At 38.5% G+C, this 17,726-nt stretch overlaps 1 protein-coding gene across 1 annotated transcript in view; it reads left to right on the forward strand.

Annotated features, from left to right (window-relative positions):
• Positions 1-17,726, forward strand: part of MALRD1 (MAM and LDL receptor class A domain containing 1) — an 836,583-nt gene that overhangs the window by 146,569 nt on the left and 672,288 nt on the right. The window contains exon 14 of the mRNA XM_075553413.1: positions 10,691-10,811. Within this exon, the coding sequence (XP_075409528.1) occupies positions 10,691-10,811 (121 nt within the window). The remainder of the gene's footprint in view (positions 1-10,690; positions 10,812-17,726) is intronic.

A 17,726-nucleotide genomic window follows, 5' to 3' on the forward strand; every position in this document is an offset into this window, starting at 1 on the left:
CGGGAAGGTAAACGTTTAACAAACGAGAGAGAGAAGGGTAATTTAAAGGGAAAAGATATTTTCATCGTGACTTTGATACTTGCATTTAAAATCATTTTGCCCAGTTTGTTTGTTTCTTTGGTGTTTTTCTTGCTGTCTTGAGGGTGTTATCAACCTTTTTTGCTATTTTCTAGATTTCTTTTTAAAAAAGCAACTGTTGCTTTTCAAATGGGTGTCCTTATGGGACAGGTGCCCTTGGGTTGAGGTTTGAACGGCATGCGTTTAGCTATTTGGCTGGATGTAATGTAATGAGAAACACACTGGGTTTGAATTCAGATGGGCTGTGTTTCGATCTGTGCTGGTGCTCGGCTTAGTAATTGGCTGTTAAGGTAATGCTTTTTCCATCTGTGAAAACCACAGTGGGGATTAATGCAAACTTCAGCAGAGGCTGCTCATTAACGAGATTGTAGCTTACATAGTGGATGGGAAGTTGAACTCTAGAATCCAGGCTGCAAAACAACGTGTACAATCATAGGAAAGTTGCTTAGGCCCTCTCTACTTATTTGTTTTGTTTTTCTTTCTATCTAAAAAAAGGACAGGAGGAAGGAGGGTAATAGTTGGGACTTTAGCAACTCCCAATAAATTATATATCTCCTGTGGGCTTACTTGATGAATTTATTTCTATGCAGAAGTCAAAAGAGCAAACTATTTTTAAAAGAGGTCTTTAGAATCTGAGGCCATGTATTTAAAGCATACGTTTTCAGAATATATTTACCCAGAGACCACAATAAGATTGACTTAAAGGACAACTGACGGGTGGAGAAGTACAGGATACCCACTGGAGCCTCCAGCCAGAAATAAGATCAGAATGCATGTCTTACAGATTTGCCTAGTTTAATTTTCCAAAGTCACCCATCAAATAAGCCTTCTTCCATGAGAAAGAATAAGAATGAGATTCTGGGGAAATTCCTCCCCCAGGTGAAGATGTGAGGAATAGGGTATAAATACCAACTCCTATTATTTTTATATTCTTTACAGAGAGGTTATGAGGATTATGGGGATTGGTTGTATTTATACCTGTAAAGTACATAAGAGAGAATGTAGCATTGAATAAACACATGCAATCTAATATTATAAACAGGGTCCTTATTTGAATATTTGGGGACAAGAGTAGACAATCAGACAGGAGCCGTGATAGCAGGGTGGTTACTTGTTGGGCTGTAATCTGCAAGGTCAGAAATTTGCCACCACCAGCAGCTCCTCAGGGAAGACGGAGGTCTCTGTAGGAGGAACAGTCTCAGAAACTTGCAGGGCACTTCCACCCTGTCATATAGAGTCACTGTGAGTTGGCATCGACTCAAAAACAGCGAGAGAGACCATCCAAAATTGTGAGCATCATGTTTAATTTTAATGTTCATAGACATTCTTAGCCATCTTAACTCAGCGAAGGCCCCCAAGCTCCCCTGACTCTCAAGGATCCTTGATTAGATTTCCCACGATGGGCCCATTTTAAATATGCAGAAGTCCCACACATCCATGTGTTCATTGGAAAGCAGTAGATAGAACGGTTAGCCATGGAATGATTAGTGAAAAGATAGTGCCGATCTCCATTCAGTATGAAGCGATAAATAAAAACAGAACAAGTTGACCCCCTTTCTCATGCACTGAAGTTATATATAAAGTAGTTTTTTGTTAGGCTTACCTAAATTACAGTGACACATACTAATAAAGTCTTTCAGGGTTTATTGTTAATTGATATATCTGGAAGAAAACGCCATGTCCTTTGTTAGAACTGGCTAGTCAATAAATGCTATTAAATTGAAGTGCACTCAATGATCTGTTACCATTACTGAGCATTTCACCACAGTGATTTCTCCCCACACCCCCTTGCTGCTTTTGCTTGTTGTTGCTTTCCAATACAAATTGAGACAATGACTTGCGGCTGCGCTGTTCATTGGCTGGTCGGTCTTTGTAACATGGCAGCGGTGAGAGATTGTGGTGATTTCTAGCCCAGATTGCTCTCTTCTTTCTCCTTTCTCCCCTCCCTGGCTCTCAGGAGGACTAGGCCTTGTTGTTGGCAACTGATCAACATCTGTTTAATCATAAAAATCTTTCTTTTATGTACTGCTGTCTTAAAAGAAAACTCCCCAATAGGTGTTTTCACAGTTCTGGGTGCCAGAAATAGGAGCCCGGGTGGCGTAGTGGTTATGCTTTGGGCAGCGATATGCCTGGTTGTCAGTTCCAAACCACCAGCAGCTCTAAGGGAGAAAGACTGGGCTTTCTACTCCTGTCAACAGTTACAGTCTTGGAAAACTCACAGTGGGCTGTTCAGAGTCAGCATTGACTCCACAGCAGTGAGGTTTTTGTTGTTGTTGTTTAGAGACTAAAGGTCCAAATCCGATTTTGGTGTTGCCACCTCCCTCTTGGTCATAGCCCTGGGCTACCCTTAGCTCCTTGTTGTCAATTGGTTTGGAGATAATCTTAACATGTAGCATGAGCATTTATTTATTCTGCTATTTTTATAATTCAGAAATAATTAGGTTTAGGATTGATCTCACTCTGATATAACCACAACTAATTTCTTTGTTGAATTATATTAATAATGAACAGCCATAACATTGTCATTCACATTAGATTCCATTATTGAACCACACCTGGATGCGGGTTTGGCCCAAAGGCTGGGAACCATAGCCCCCTCAATTGGACATATAAAATTAGCCAATGCAGAAGGGAGAGGATTCTGAGTTCTTTGAAGGCCCTCAGTTATGGCTGTGGAGTTGATTCCATCTCTTGGTGACCCATTGCCCGCCCAGCAGAACTGTGCTCCACGTTTCAGAGAACTGTGCTCCGTACCACTGTGTGTCAACGACTGATTGTTGGAAATAGATTGCCAGGCCTTCTGAGCTGCTTCTGGGTGGGCTCAAACCTCCAGCCTCGCAGTTAGCAGCTAGCACATCTATTGTTTGCACTACCCGGGAATTGTTAGCCCTGAGAAAATCACAGAGAAGTTGGCATCTCCTCCTCCTCCTCCTTCTTAATTCTCTTACTTGAACATTGACTGTAGTTTCTTTGTTTAGAAATTACAGATAAATAAAAAGAAAAATGTCCTGGATAGCATCCTCAAGAAGAAAATTATAGGCCCACCGTCTCATTTCAACAATTCAGAATGTGAACTTTGCCAGTGATAGGCTCTTCAGAAATTATTTTGGAGCCAAAACCTACCCATATCCGATGAGATGTGAAGTGCTAGGGCAGTTCATGGAGTGACGGTCTGCCTGGGAGAGTGCTGTCCCACGTCTCCCTGAGGGTGTGGTGCTGTCCAGTCTAACCGTATATGCCCCATTTTGACAATCTCAACACTGACCTTCCACAAATTTCAAAGATCTACAGGCTCCAAAGATTTGTGGACCTGGCTTTGCATTCTGTTGCTAATTATTTCAGATTGTGTACACATCGCAAGTCTTATTTAGCCAGTTTATAGATATATATTATTAACTATTTCAAAAATATGGAAAATATGAAACCCACCCTTTCTTGTCAGTTGATTCTGGCTTATAGTGACTATATAGGTTTTCCAAATCTATATGGGACTACATGGCCTTATCTTTCTTCTGCAGCATGGCTGAAGGTCTTGAACCATTGACCTTTTGTTTAGCAACACCACAGGGAGAACCAAATACACAGGTGTTCACATCTCAGAAATAACTAATGTTAAAGTTTTGTTATACTTCCTTACACATTTACAGGCTAGTCCTCTTTTCCATCCATTACTTATCCTCTGTAGAGGAAAATATGCTAATCTTATATTGATTTTTAATAGTATTTTTCTCCATGTATTTTTTTAATGGGAAAATTTACATGAGGAATCTGGCCAAGTAGAGTCTTACATTATTCTTCTATCAGCATAAGATGAGCACGCTGTTTTATTACAAATATTCAATCTAGCATGTAATTATTCAAACAGTTAAAGTTTCTTTTCTTGGAAACAGGCTAGGATTTGAGCTCCTTAAATTATGTCGACTGGGACAATGGAAGACATGATGAGATAATAATAATTTATAAACTATCAAGGGTTCATGAGGGAGGGGGACCAGGGAGGGAGTAAGAAAATGAGGAGCGGATACAAAGAGCTCAAGTAGAAAGCAAATGTTTTGAGAATGATGAGGGCAATAAATGTACATCCACTGTGCTTGACACAGTGGATGGATGGATGGATTTTGATAAGAGTTGCATGAGTCCCCAATAAAATGATTAAAAAATATGTGGACTGGGTTGTGTATAGATGACCTCCATCGCTGAAGAGTTCTGCTGGAACTGGTGGTACTGTGACACTCCAGTTCGAAACCACCAGTTGGCTCCTATAAAACTTTACTGCCTTGGGCACGATATATCCAGTTGCGGTGAGTCAGAAGTAATGATTGGAGTTGGTTTAGTCATTCACGAGCCACCAGTCCAATAGGACTAAACTCTGACTATATTTATAGAGAATATTCCAATCCAACCCACATATTAGGAAGATGAAAATAATTGGGCTAGATCACCTCTGTGTTTCCTTGGAATATTTAAATTCTGATTTAGGGAGGGCTTTCTACTCCCATACATAATTAGTCTCAGAAACCCACTTGGGGGGGGGTCACTAGGAGTCACCGTTGACTCAATGGGAGTGAAAAGAAAATATTGTTTATTCCATTTGTGGACATCACAGCAGAGTACACTTTGCTTTGGTCCCATAATGTTTCCACCAAATCTCAGAATGTACGTACCTAGAGTCCTAGGAAATTCTTGTCCCTCGTTAGGTAGAAAGTGCTAGGCATGGTGCTTGTGCCGTTGAGATGAGCAAATTAACATTTCAACATTCAGTCTCTGTGATATTTTATTGGAAGCACATGAGTTGTAGAGTCGATGGCATCATTTTCGAAGTGGTTTAAATAAACCTTTTTAATTTGGTTGCGTAGACTTTTTTACCCAATATATATTCATTTTCTGTACAATTTCTTTCTTTCCCAACAGTTGTTCTTAGGTTTAACATATAAATGTGACAGTGTGAATACTGTCCATTGATTTCAAGTTGAGTCACTCTCTTGGAACTTCCTTTTAAAACATAATTATACCGTAGTTCAAATTTCACCTTAAAATGACCCTTTTGCTGAATTTTTCCACAATGCTTGAAGCCATGTTCACTCTTTATCGGAGTCAATGGTATAGATCAATAGCAATTTCCTGACATGATTTGAAGATTCATTGGAGGGTAAGATTTATTATACACAAGTTAGAGCTTGGTTAGTTTCTGTAGAGTTGCTGTGCTCACAGCCTTCTTAGTCCAAGGCTGTATTGAACCTTTTTCAGCAGGGAGCCTTGTTCTGTACTATCTGCGATGGGCCAATTATTTTCTTTATTTTGTGAAAGGGATGCAATGTAACGTAATCATTAATGACTCAGCTCTACTAATGATGGGACCTTCAGCCAATTACTTCACTTCTCTAGCTTCTATTTCCTCATCTGTAAAAGGAGAGTGGAAACATCAAAGTCTTCACAAGGTTAAAACAAGTGAAATACATGTAGGAAGTGATCATGAAAAATTGCTGAAGCTTTTAATATCGATACTAGTTTCTTTCTTGAAAAATTATATTCTATCATTTCTCTACTCCCCTTATATTCTTATCCTCTCATAAATATATATTTGTATTTCTCATTGTTATTTTAAAGAAACTATCATAGAACACTTTAAGTTTTATATTAAAAAGGAGCAAAAAGAAGAGCTCTCTTATAGTACCCCATCTCGGCACACAATTTTCCCTATTATAAATATTTTTCTGTGGTGAACTAAATGTTGTCATCACTAAACCAATACTGATACACTTTGTCTTGTGTATTGCGTATCAATAATATTGACACAAAGTCCGCAGTCTACATTAAAATTACTCATTGTGTTATGTAGTTCTATTGGCTTTGACACATGCTTAGTGCTATGTGCCTACCACTACAATATCACACATAGTGATTGACTGCCTTAGACACGCCCTACAATCCCACTGTTCTTTTCACCCTTGCACTTCCTTAAAAACTCCCGGAATATAATATATTTGGAATCATGCAGTGGACACAGTCTTTTCAGACGGACTCTTTTCGTTTAGTATTATGTATGTAGATCCCTCCATGTCCCTCTGTGATTTAAAAGCTCACTTCTTTCTTGAACAGAATATTCCATGGCATTGAAGCACCATAGTCTGTTTATCCTGTTAAAGGATATCTTGGTGGATTCCAAGTTTTAGCTATTATATGTAAAGGTGCTATAAACCTTCCTGTGCAGCTTTTTGTACGTCCATAAGGTTTCAGCTCATTTGGAAAAGAACTATGAGGGTGATTGCCGGATCATAGAATAAGATTACAATAAATGATGATTCCTGCCATCCACATCTTTGCCAGAATTTGGTATTGTCAGTTTTTCAGATTTCAGTCATTCAAATAAAAATGGTTTCTTATTGTCTTTGGTATTTGATATTTGTGATTCTTTAATGACATATGCTATTCAGCATCTTTGTCTTCTTTGATAATTTGCATGTCTGTGTTGGTGAGCTATCTGTTCAGATCATTAGCCTGTTTAAAAACTTCTTTTCCTTATGCCACTTTAAGAATTCTTTCTTTGTCTACTTGTGTTCGTCCTGGTAGGCTTGAGAAACAGCTTCATAGATACCCACATGTGCATAAGAAAGAGCTTTGTATACAAGACTAATTCAATATTGAGAAAACATTCCAGTCTTGTCCAGATCAAGTCTACAAGTCTGATATTAGCCCATATGTCCAATAACAATCTATAAAGCCCTGTTCAGACTCATAAAACACATGTAGTGATGCTGAATGCAGGAAGAACACAGGCCAGTGGCTGAGAAGTCTTGTGGATCCTGTGGCAGTAGAAACAGCTCAGTGCTGGCAGGGGTCTTCACGTTTGACTCCTTCAGCTCCAGGGCTCCAGTGTAACTTCATGTTTCTTGTCAACAGGACTGTCTCGCAGGGAGTGAGCATGTGTCCCACCTCCAGTGAGCTATTTGTCTCCTTAGTGCCTCCATATGAGGTCATCGAGCTGCCACCTGATTGACAGGCTAGACCCCACCCCTTCATAAAATGGATACCAGATTATATAACTACCACACTTGTTTTAATAAATATTTTTCTATCAGGAATATGCTCTAAGATTTTCTTACTTTTCATGGTTTGTCTTTTCCTCTTCTTAATACTACCCTTTGTGAAAGCACACATTTTATTTATTTTTGGAGCAGCCTGTTTTTTATTTTAATGAAGCCAGATTACAATTTTCTCATGGATTGTCTTTTGGATATTATATCTAAATATTACTGTTTAAAACCAAGCTCTCTTAGATGTTCTCCATGTCATCTTCTGGCAGTGCTTAATTTTGATGCATTACATTTGTTTATGATCTCTTATGAGACAATTTCGGATGCATTACATTTATTTATGATCTCTTATGAGACAATTTTGTGAGAGATGTAAATTCTGTTCCTAGATTCCTTTTGACCTCCTTTGGTTTGGGGTATGTGGATGTTTAGTTGTTGCAGCATCATTAATTGAAAAGACTTATTTCTCCTTTGAATTGTCTTTGGTCCTTTGTCAAAGAGCAATTGATTCACTTACTTGTTATTCTTTTTAAAAACAAGAAAATGTAAATATTCTAGCTGAATATATTTCTGGAAAGGTTTCCCTCAGATTTGATTATGTGAAAAATGTAATATTTTCATATTTTCACAATTCTCAAGGTGTTGCCAATCACAGAAGCAAAAACAATAAATTATGTTGGTCACTCAGAGGAGAATAGACTAAGCACAATATAAACTGAAATAAATAAAGCTTAACCAGACCCTTAAAAAGTAGAATTAAAAAGGAAAGGCATTTCAATTCCCAAATTACCTTGAAAACCTATAAAATAAGTTTTTTATCCATAGTTGAAATGTCCCTTTTGAGCAACCACTTTCTCATGTAACACTAGGTCCCCAAAAGAACTCCATTTGACTATATCTGAAGTGTCTGTTGGCTTAAAACAAGTAATTGACGATAGGAACAGTCAGGACAGCATTTAGGCTCTGCAGAGTCAGGTCCAACCCCTCGCGACCCTCTGGACAGCAGAAGAAAGCTCCGCCTGCCCTTTCGCCATCCTCACCACTGCTCGTAAGTTTGAGCCCCCGGACGCAGGGCTGTGCAGGTCCATCGTGCTGAGGGTCTTCCTCTTTTCACTGCTCCTCTGCTGCACCGAGCAGGATGTCCTTCCCCAAGGACGGTCTGTCCTGACAGCATGTCCAGAGTGCATGAGATGAAGCCTCACCAGGCTTGCATTTAAGAAGCCCTCTGGCTGTACTTCTTCCAAGACAGATTTGTTTGTTCTTTTGGTAGTTGGTTTTATTTTTTTAATGAGCCCAGATTATCTTTTTCCTTAATCTATAGATTGTTTTTTACAGATATAAACTATCTATATTTTATAGGTATAAATATCTATATTTACATGTATATTGAATCTATATAAATTTAAGAGGACATAACAATTTTTAAATTTGGATGTTGTTAATGAATGGTAGAATTATAGTCATTAACTATATGGTCCTGAATTTTATTATGCAAAAGTAAGGAAGCAAAAATATAAATTGACTAATATCACTTTTATTTGCTTTTGGAAGTTTGTTGTTTTTATACATATGCTTTAACATGAAAACCTAAAAGGGTCTGTCGATTCCTTTTGGGCAGAAGGGTGTCATCATTGGTGAAAGGCCATATCTCCTCGAATCGCTTAACTCATCCCAGGCCCTGTCCTGTCTTTGCGAAAAATAAGACCTTGTGGCTCTTTGGGGCCACACAGAAATGTCATCAATGTTCTATTATTCCTCCAGCTTTCCCTGGGTACCACAGGCCTTCAAAGGTGATTCTCCACCAATGTTTGTTTCAACAATATGAAAAATTGACTATCTATATTTTAATCGAATTCAATGTTAAGTGCTGCATAATAATTAATAAAAGTACCATTTATTCAAAGTTGTTAAGAAATAAATTCCAATAACTCAATGGGGTTATGCATAAAAATATATTTCTAAATTATTGTGTTTATATATATTTTCTCAAAATTCTCCTTTAAAAACCTAGTTTGCTTCTTTTCTGACTCTAGCTAGAAGTTCAAGTTCCTTAGATTTCTACAGAAACTACCTTAACCAGATATAAAAATTAATAGTATGTATACTCATTAAAAAACATAAAAAGTTATAGACAAAGCAGTCATTTCTCTTGACTAATCTAACTTTTTATCATAATCTTTATCTTGAAGTAATTTTGATGCTAGTTTATGTCTACTTCCAATCTCTTTTGTATTATTTAATATGACCCATTTATCTCAATTTTATATCTAAAAACCTCAATTCTGTTTTTAGCCAACTAATAGTGTAGGTTTTTCTGTGATCTATTCAATGACTTACTAAAATTTGTATGTTGAAGTTGTTCTTTTATTAGTATATAAAGATAAATATTATTTTTAAATTCTGGCACAATATTCCATAGGCTACATTCAGTTATTGATTTATAAATGTTAAAGCAGTTTTTCTAACATTTATTGATTGATAAATATCTAAGTGGCCCCAGTCATTTACTTTTACTCCTCGCTTTGGTATCCATATTCTTTCAGAGTAAATACTGCGAGGTGGCCTTAAATTTGTAGTCTATTTCATCTTTTGTTAAGTTGTTCTTTAATGTGGCTGCTTCAATTCACACAAATTCCATCCTCATAATCACACCCAGCGACAGTGCTTTGCATATAGCACCCCCTTTCGTGTCTCTGTGCATTTGCTTCGATTGTTACCTCGGTTTCTCAAAGTAACTCAATCTTAGGTAATAGCTATAAATAGGAAATATTTTTAAAATCCTCCTAATATTGTACACATTCCTTTTCTATAGCAGTTACTATGCACCTTGGTTACTAACATATCTTACGGAGCAAATGGTAAAGTCCTTGAAGTTTGAGAGCTATCCTAATCAAATGGAGCCAGCTACCTAGAATCTGGGTCCTGGATTGGGTTGGTCCTGTTAGCTGCCCTAAATTAACTAATTTGGCACCTTCTTTCTGCTATCTTATGATGATGAAATAACAACAAAATAAGGTGAGTGGATAACAAGAAAGAAAGCAAAAGATGTCAGTCATTAGCTGTGGTCTTAGAATGAATTAAAGCCAGAGATGCCTCAGAAAGCTTTGGGTATGCATGTTCTTAACCACGGAGCGTGGTTACTGATGGTGGGCTTTACCTTGTTAAGTATCTTTCTGTTCATGTGTACATAAAACGTGTCAATATTTAAATATTCTGATGTAGAAATGAGTTGTTGATGCCAGCAGACCAACTACAAATGAATTTCTATCTCAATTAAGTTGAGTTATAAAGCACACAGATGATTACCCCAAAGAGCTCATTTTAAATGCATAGAAGGCTTAATGGCTCCGTTGGGAAGGCAGCCCTTCAGTGGGGATGAATGTTATTAACTTTTCATTGAAACAAGGTTATCTAGCATTGTAGGGCTCTGAAAGTTGCCGTCAAAGCTGTATAACTTTATCCATTTGAAATCTGAATATCCTGGTCAAAAGAATTTTCAATAGTTAGGGAGATAAGATGGATGCAAATGAACTTCTTTTATGGAAATTGGAAATGATTTTATCTTTTCGTAACCCTAGTTAATTTTAGAAGCCACAGTCTTATCATCAAATGCTACAGTTGCTGTGGATGACATCAGTGTTTCCAGGGAATGTGAACGTTCCCATAAGTCGCTTCCAGGCACCAGCGCACAACCTAAAGGTACGGTGTTTTTATTACTGGAATTTTAAACATTACAATGGGTAGTTCTTGGTAAAGAAAAAATATATACTAGAATCCCTTTCTATGAGAACTCATTCATGTCAATTCTATAATCTGGATCTTGTATATCCATGAAACCTAAAAAAGTAAAAATGTTAGATATCATGGTCTATAACTGAGACCTCTCCCCCCAATAACATGGAGGAGAGTCTTTAAACACCCAGCAGCCTCTCTTAGGAGAAAAGGAGACTGCTCATTTGCTCTGAAACCGAGTTGGATTCAAGGTAATAGTAGTGGGGTTGGTTGGCACGACCTTCTGCTCTTGTGTTTTAAGAGTTGGTGTTTCTGAGGTTCCGAAGGGATAAGTTATCAGGCATCAAAGAACAAAAAATCATATTATTGGCTGCACACCTCCATGATACGATCGCAGAAGACAAACGGGTGCATAAGCAAATGTGGCGAAGAAAGCTGATGATGTCCAGCTATCGAAAGAGATAGTGTCTGGGATCTTAAAGGCTTGAAGGTAAACAGGTATATATATACCATAGTGAATGAAGGGGGAAGTGCAGAGTGGAGACCCAAAGCCCGTATGTCGGCCACTATAGATCCGCTCACAGAGGGGTTTAGGAGAGGAGATGGGTCAGTCAGGGTGCGAAGTAGTACCAATGAAGAACACAGCTTTCCCCCAGATCCTGGATGCTTCCTCCCCCCAACTACAATGATCCGAATTCTACCTTGCAGGGCTGGATAGGGCAGAGGTTGTACACTGATGCATATGGGAGCTGGAGGCACAGGGAATCCAGGGTGGATGATACCTTCAGGACCAGGGGTGTGAGGGCCGATACTGGGAAAGTAGAGGGTGAGTGGGTTAGAAAGGGGGAACCGATTACAGGGATCCACATGTGACCTCCTCCCTGGGAGACGGACGGCAGAGAAGCAGGGGAGGGGAGACTCTGGATATGGCAAAATAACAATCTAGAAATTATCAAGGGCTCTTGAGGGAGGGTGAGCAGGGAGGGAGGAGAAAAAAAAAGAGGACCTGATGAAAAGGGCTTAAGTGGAGAGCAAATGCTTTGAAAATGATTAGGGCAAAGAATGTAAGGATGTGCTTTATACAATTGATGTATGTATATGTATGCATTGTGATAAGAGTTGTATGAGCCCCTAATAAAATGTAAAAGAGAAAAAGAGTTGGTGTTTCAATCCCAGTTGGTGACATTGCATAAGAGAGACTTGGCCATCTACTTCTGTAAAGGTGACAGTCCCCCCAAACCCTACGGGGTTCTTTCACAGCTCTGGTTGCAATGAGCTGGACTTCACTTGTCCACAAGAGGAAGCTTGCAGGAAAGACTTTGAAGGACTCATTGACATTCACATGGCTCCACCACTCCAGGATGTCCTTAGCGCAGTAGTCTTGTGGGTTCTTTTGAAGGACAGAGCACATTATGACAACACATGGGATATGATGAAAATAGCAAATATGTTCTGGCCTTGTCTTAAGCTCTCATCTTCAGCATCTGTATATTCAAATGAGTGTTCATGAAACCATCAGGTATTCTATGTATTTTTTGGAAGACAAAGAAAATATTTTCTTTATCTCTTCATTTTAAGTTGGATCTGTGTCCCGGGAAGATGCAGACAGTATTTCATCTAGCAAGGTCTGTGATTTTGCACCTGGCTTCCCTAACGGAAAAAGAGAACTCCACTGTGGTGAGTGAAAGTTGGTGACTTGTCCTGTGAAAACTTATGTGTATATATTTACTGTTTTATAATGTAAAGTGTGAAGTCATATAAGACTCAATAGTGTGTTGCTTACTTAATAAATACTGTCAAAATTGAGAACTCTGCACAACTGAAAGGACTTGCCATTTAAAGGAAACCAGATTAGCTTTGTACCTGTGGACAGTAGAAGAAGGCAATATTTTAATATTCAGTTTTGCCCTTTTGAAATTTAATTAGACATAACTGCAAGCTATATGTAAAAATGAGAACAAGAATTTATTATTACTTTTAAAAATCCGTTTATTGGGGGCTTGTACAACTCTCATCACAATCCATCCATCCATTGTGTCAAGCACATTTGTACATTTGTTACCATCATCATTCTCAAAACTTGCTTTCTACTTGAGCCCTTGGTTTCAGCTCCTCGTTTTCCCCTTCACTCCCCCCTCCCTATATCACAAACCCTTGATTATTTATAAATTATTATTTTTTCATGTCTTACACTGATGTCTCCCTTCACCCACCTAAGAATGTGTTAGTCTTATGCTCTGGTGTTTTTGATTTCACAAGAATACTCTGTTGCTTCTCTGAATGGTTGCTGTTTGACTTCAAGGTCTGGCAGAAGGCTCTATACGATGTAAGAGTGTTCTCCTTTCACAATATGGTGTATCAATACATGGTCATAATTTATGTGATCAGTCCTGGGGATAGAGTGGCTACATAGTTTTGGCTGTGATTAACAAGTTTATTGATCACAGCTAATTATATTTATTCTATAATCTATGAAATTCTCCTTTCAGTCTCCCCTTTTTGAAATGAAAATACTTCCTTTCCAAAATGTACATATAGACTGTTATCTGTATTATTTCAAAGTTATCCTGGTATTCCTGGAAAGTTCATAAAGGGAAAGGAAGTGGTGTCCATGGAGAAGGCTTTGTAAAATACTTAATTAAATGGGCTCATGAATGGAATGAAGGAAGGCAAGCAAAAATGGAGCATCACATTTTCTTGAAAAATTGAAAAATAAAACCATAGTGGTTTCCAGTCAAGGCAATGGAGGGGGAGTGAATGGCGCACCCAACAAGAAGAGTCTGTGAGCAAACTATGTCCGGCTGGAACATGAGTGATGAAAACAATCGGGCAACATTGAGTGTTGGTAAATTTGCAGAATAATTTCCAAAACCTTTCATTGAATGAAGGCCTGTTCTATTCCAAGGGCTTCAGTAAAGAGTGAAATGAGATCCTTTTTCTCAATACATTCTGACTATAAAGAAGATATACTTCGATTTAGTAGTCGTGTATTATGATTAAAGGAAGAATCGAGGTGTCAGTAAAGTGCAATTGAGACTCTATGGAGCTCGAGAAGGTGTTCCATAGAAAGTAATTATCGCACATGTAATTTTGTTTTCTTCTTTTTGGTTGGATTGAAATCATTCTTATTGGAACTTCTGCCAGGGCTTAGCATCTCTGTCTCTGATAAACATATAGACTGTTCACAATGTGTATATAATTTAAAAATTATAGATTATGTAAAAATTATTTTTGCCATAGAAATAATTATAAGAACTAGGCACAATTTTAGTTTTCATTGTAAAGAGTTCTCATCAATTAGTATCTATTTAGAAGGCAGAAACCACCCCACTAGTAATATGAGCGAAATACTATAAAAAGAATAGTTATTTACTCCAAAGTAGTTCCGCAGGAGCCCTGGTGGTGTCCTGTGTTATGCGTTGGGTTGTAATCACCAGGTAAGTAATGTGAACCACCAGCTGCTCTGTTGGAGAAAGATGCTCCTGGAAAGATTTAGAGCCTCCAAATCGTGAACAGGCAGCTAGGATTGATGGCACTGGTATTGGCTCGATGAGAGTAGGTGTGGTTCGTCTTTGCAGTGTCTCTCCTATGCTCTCTCCGGACAGTGGCTACCCCTGTACCAGCTAGCCAAAGGAGAAATACGTGCTTCATTCCAACACCTCAATGTGTGGTAGATTTGAAGCTGAGACACGCCACGTTTATAATTGACGCATTTGTCTTCTGTGATGTGATTGGATAGCGATGGATGGACCCGAATTTAAAACCCAGTCAGGCTGCTTCAGCATCCACACTAAGCACACACTATATAGCTTTTCTATCATTTCACAATCATCATTAAATCGCTAATTATATTTGTTAGACACTGCAGTTACCCACATGATCAAAAGGAATAGGAAGTTTGAGGAATTGGAAGTTTGAAGCCAAATATGAAGAAAAGATTTTGGGAGGAGAGTTAACATTAGGCCATTAGGATTTTAAATAGTAAATTAATAAAACCTGTCTAGAAGGTTAAAAGACTAATGCCATGCTAAAATTACAAATGCTACATACTTTTCCCGTTAGTAATTTTTTCTCTAATCATGGTGTATTTCATCAATCTGAAGGTCTTGAATTGCTTTCAATTCTCATACTGTGTTTCAGGGATTTAAAAGGTATTTAATAGAAATGGAAAACAGGTGACGGATGACTATTTGGACAGTGAAAACAGAATACTGACCATGGAGTTTTAAAAAAATAGCAACTGTCTTCCAGATCTCTAGTCTTTATTTTCATTTCATTACCTGTTTTCTTTTTCCTTTTTGTCACAGCAGGTTTTATACTGCGGGCTTATTTGTGGATAAAAATGATCCTCTTTCATTTCACTATTTTAAATTCTTGCATTAAAGATTTGAGTAGTGAGCTGAGATGGGGTAAAGATGTTGAAGGATTAAGAGGAGCATGAGTCTTTAGAACAAATGGGAGAAGGAACCAGGTGGATTTCAGGTTGAGTCTAACCCTGAATTAACTACCATATCAGTTTTCCCAGAGAAGTTAATTGATAGAAATGTACAGGGTTTTTCTCTAAGTAGAAAAAGACAACACCACCCTTAGAGTTCTTAGTAATGAATGAATTGCTCCCATAAAGAAGCATAAGGACATGCTTTTCTACTCCCATATAGTTACAGTTCCCAAACCCACAGGCATAGTTCCACCATGTCCTCTAGAGTTGCTGTGAGTCTGATAGCATGACTTTCATTTTCACTGTCAAGAGAATATTATTAATAGATTCCTATTTTCACGATCCAGGATATGCTATTCACGAATCCCAGATCTGTTTCCATCAGTGAAACACCTTCTCATGTTCGTTCATTGCACGAACAAAACTACAAATTGAGTGGCATCAAGCTCTTCTCATGGCTCAAGATGAGAGAGTAATTGTCACCAGCATCAAGCCAAGGTTGATTGCTTTGAGATAAAGGTCAAACATGCTTCTACCCTCCCTTGTGTTTCACCAGCTCTGACCAACCATCTCTGTCACTGGCTTTAAAATGTGTGGGTAATGGATAAGCTATAGCTTTGTAATGCTGTGCATAACTCACAGACCGTACTGTACTCACAAGTATGGGGCTTCTGACGAAGGGAAATGTTACAGCTCTTCCCATCAGTTCAGTCTCCTTTCTGTCATGCCCATGGGCACCTCTCTCTCTGGCTTTGCAGCCTCTTAGCCTTGTGACTCTGGCTCCTACCCTGCTTGGTTTTACTAAACTGTTACTAAATCAGTTTTGCTGATTCATTGTGGTCCCAAGGTGCTCAGTTCTATGAGTCAGCCTATTAGCTCCCCTTCCATTTAGCCTCCCAGCCACCATTAATTAATGCACCAGTATGAATCTTGCCTGGAAGTACTCAGCTTTCTCAGTCCATAGACTAGACAGCCCACCACTCTGGTTGTGTGACTTTGCTGTTTCCACTTCCATGCCACTGCTCCTTGCCATCTAGCACCAGCTCTGGTGTCACAGCTCTTTGTCTCCTGGATTGAAGCGGCTCGGTGCATGAATCCTGGGTACAAAAGATGCACTGCACTGGTAACTCTTCTTCTTCTTCTTTTTTTTTGCTTTTTCTGTTTCAATATTTCAGTATACATTTTGGCTGATTTTATCCATTTAATATACCCAAGTAACAATAAATGCAATTTTAGTACCAGGTAGATGCCATTATTTTGAATAACTTTGTTACTCAATCTTTTTAAAAAATCATTTTATTTGGGGCTGATACAGCTCTGGTCACAATCCATACATCCATCCATTGTGCCAAGTACATTTGTACATATGTTGCCATCAGCATTTTCAAAACATTTTCTTTCTACTTGAGCCCTTGGCACCAGCTCATTCCCCCTTGCCCTCCGTCATGAATCCTTGATAATTTATATACTACTATTTTTTTTCATGTCTTATACTGACTGCTATCTCCCTTCATCTACTCTTCTATTCATCCTCCTGGGAGGGGGGTCACATGATGATCATTGTGATCAGTTCCCCCTTTCTCCTCCTACCTTCCACTTCCCCGCCTGGTCTCACTACTTTCATTATTGATCCTGAGGGGTTAATCTGTCCTGGAATCCCTGTGTTGCAAACTCTTATCTATATCAGTGTACATGCTCTGGTCTAGCCAGACTTGTAAGGTAGATTTGGGGAAATCATAGTGGGGGGTAGGAAGCATTAAAGAACTAGAGGAAAGTTGTATGTTTCATCGGTGCTATACTGCACCCTGACTGGCTTGTCTCTTCCTTGTGATCCTTCTGTGAGGGATGTCCAGTTGTCAACAGATGGGCTTTGGCTCTCCGCTCTGCACTGCCCCTCATTCACATCGATATGATTTTTTTTTATTCTGGGTCATTGATGCCTGGTACCTGATCCCATCAACACCTCATGATCACAAAGGCTGTTTTGCTTCTTCTGTGTGGAATTTGTTACTTCTCAGCTAGATGGCTGCTTGTTTATCATCAAGCCTTTAAGACTCCAGATGCTATATCTTTAGATAGCCAGGCACCATCAGGTTTCTTCACCACTTTTGCTTATGCATTGATTTTATCTTCAGTGATCATGTCAGGAAGGTGAGCATCAGAGATTGCTGGGATATTAGAACTAAGTGTTCTTGAACTGAAGGAGTACTTGAGTGGATGTGCAATGTCCATCTGTTACCTTCATACTTAACATATAAATATATGTACATAGATCTATTTCCCTATTGTTATATATAAGTATATATGTACATGTCTATATTTAGATCTCTAAAAATGTTCTTTGCTCCCTGGTTCTTTCTTCTATTTCCTTTTACTTCTTCTTGTCCCACTATCATGTTTGACCTTCATTCGGCTTTCAGTAATTCCTTTCAGTTATGTTGATC

The sequence above is a fragment of the Tenrec ecaudatus genome, chromosome 6, assembly GCF_050624435.1.
Source record: "Tenrec ecaudatus isolate mTenEca1 chromosome 6, mTenEca1.hap1, whole genome shotgun sequence".
NCBI lineage: Eukaryota > Metazoa > Chordata > Mammalia > Afrosoricida > Tenrecidae > Tenrec > Tenrec ecaudatus.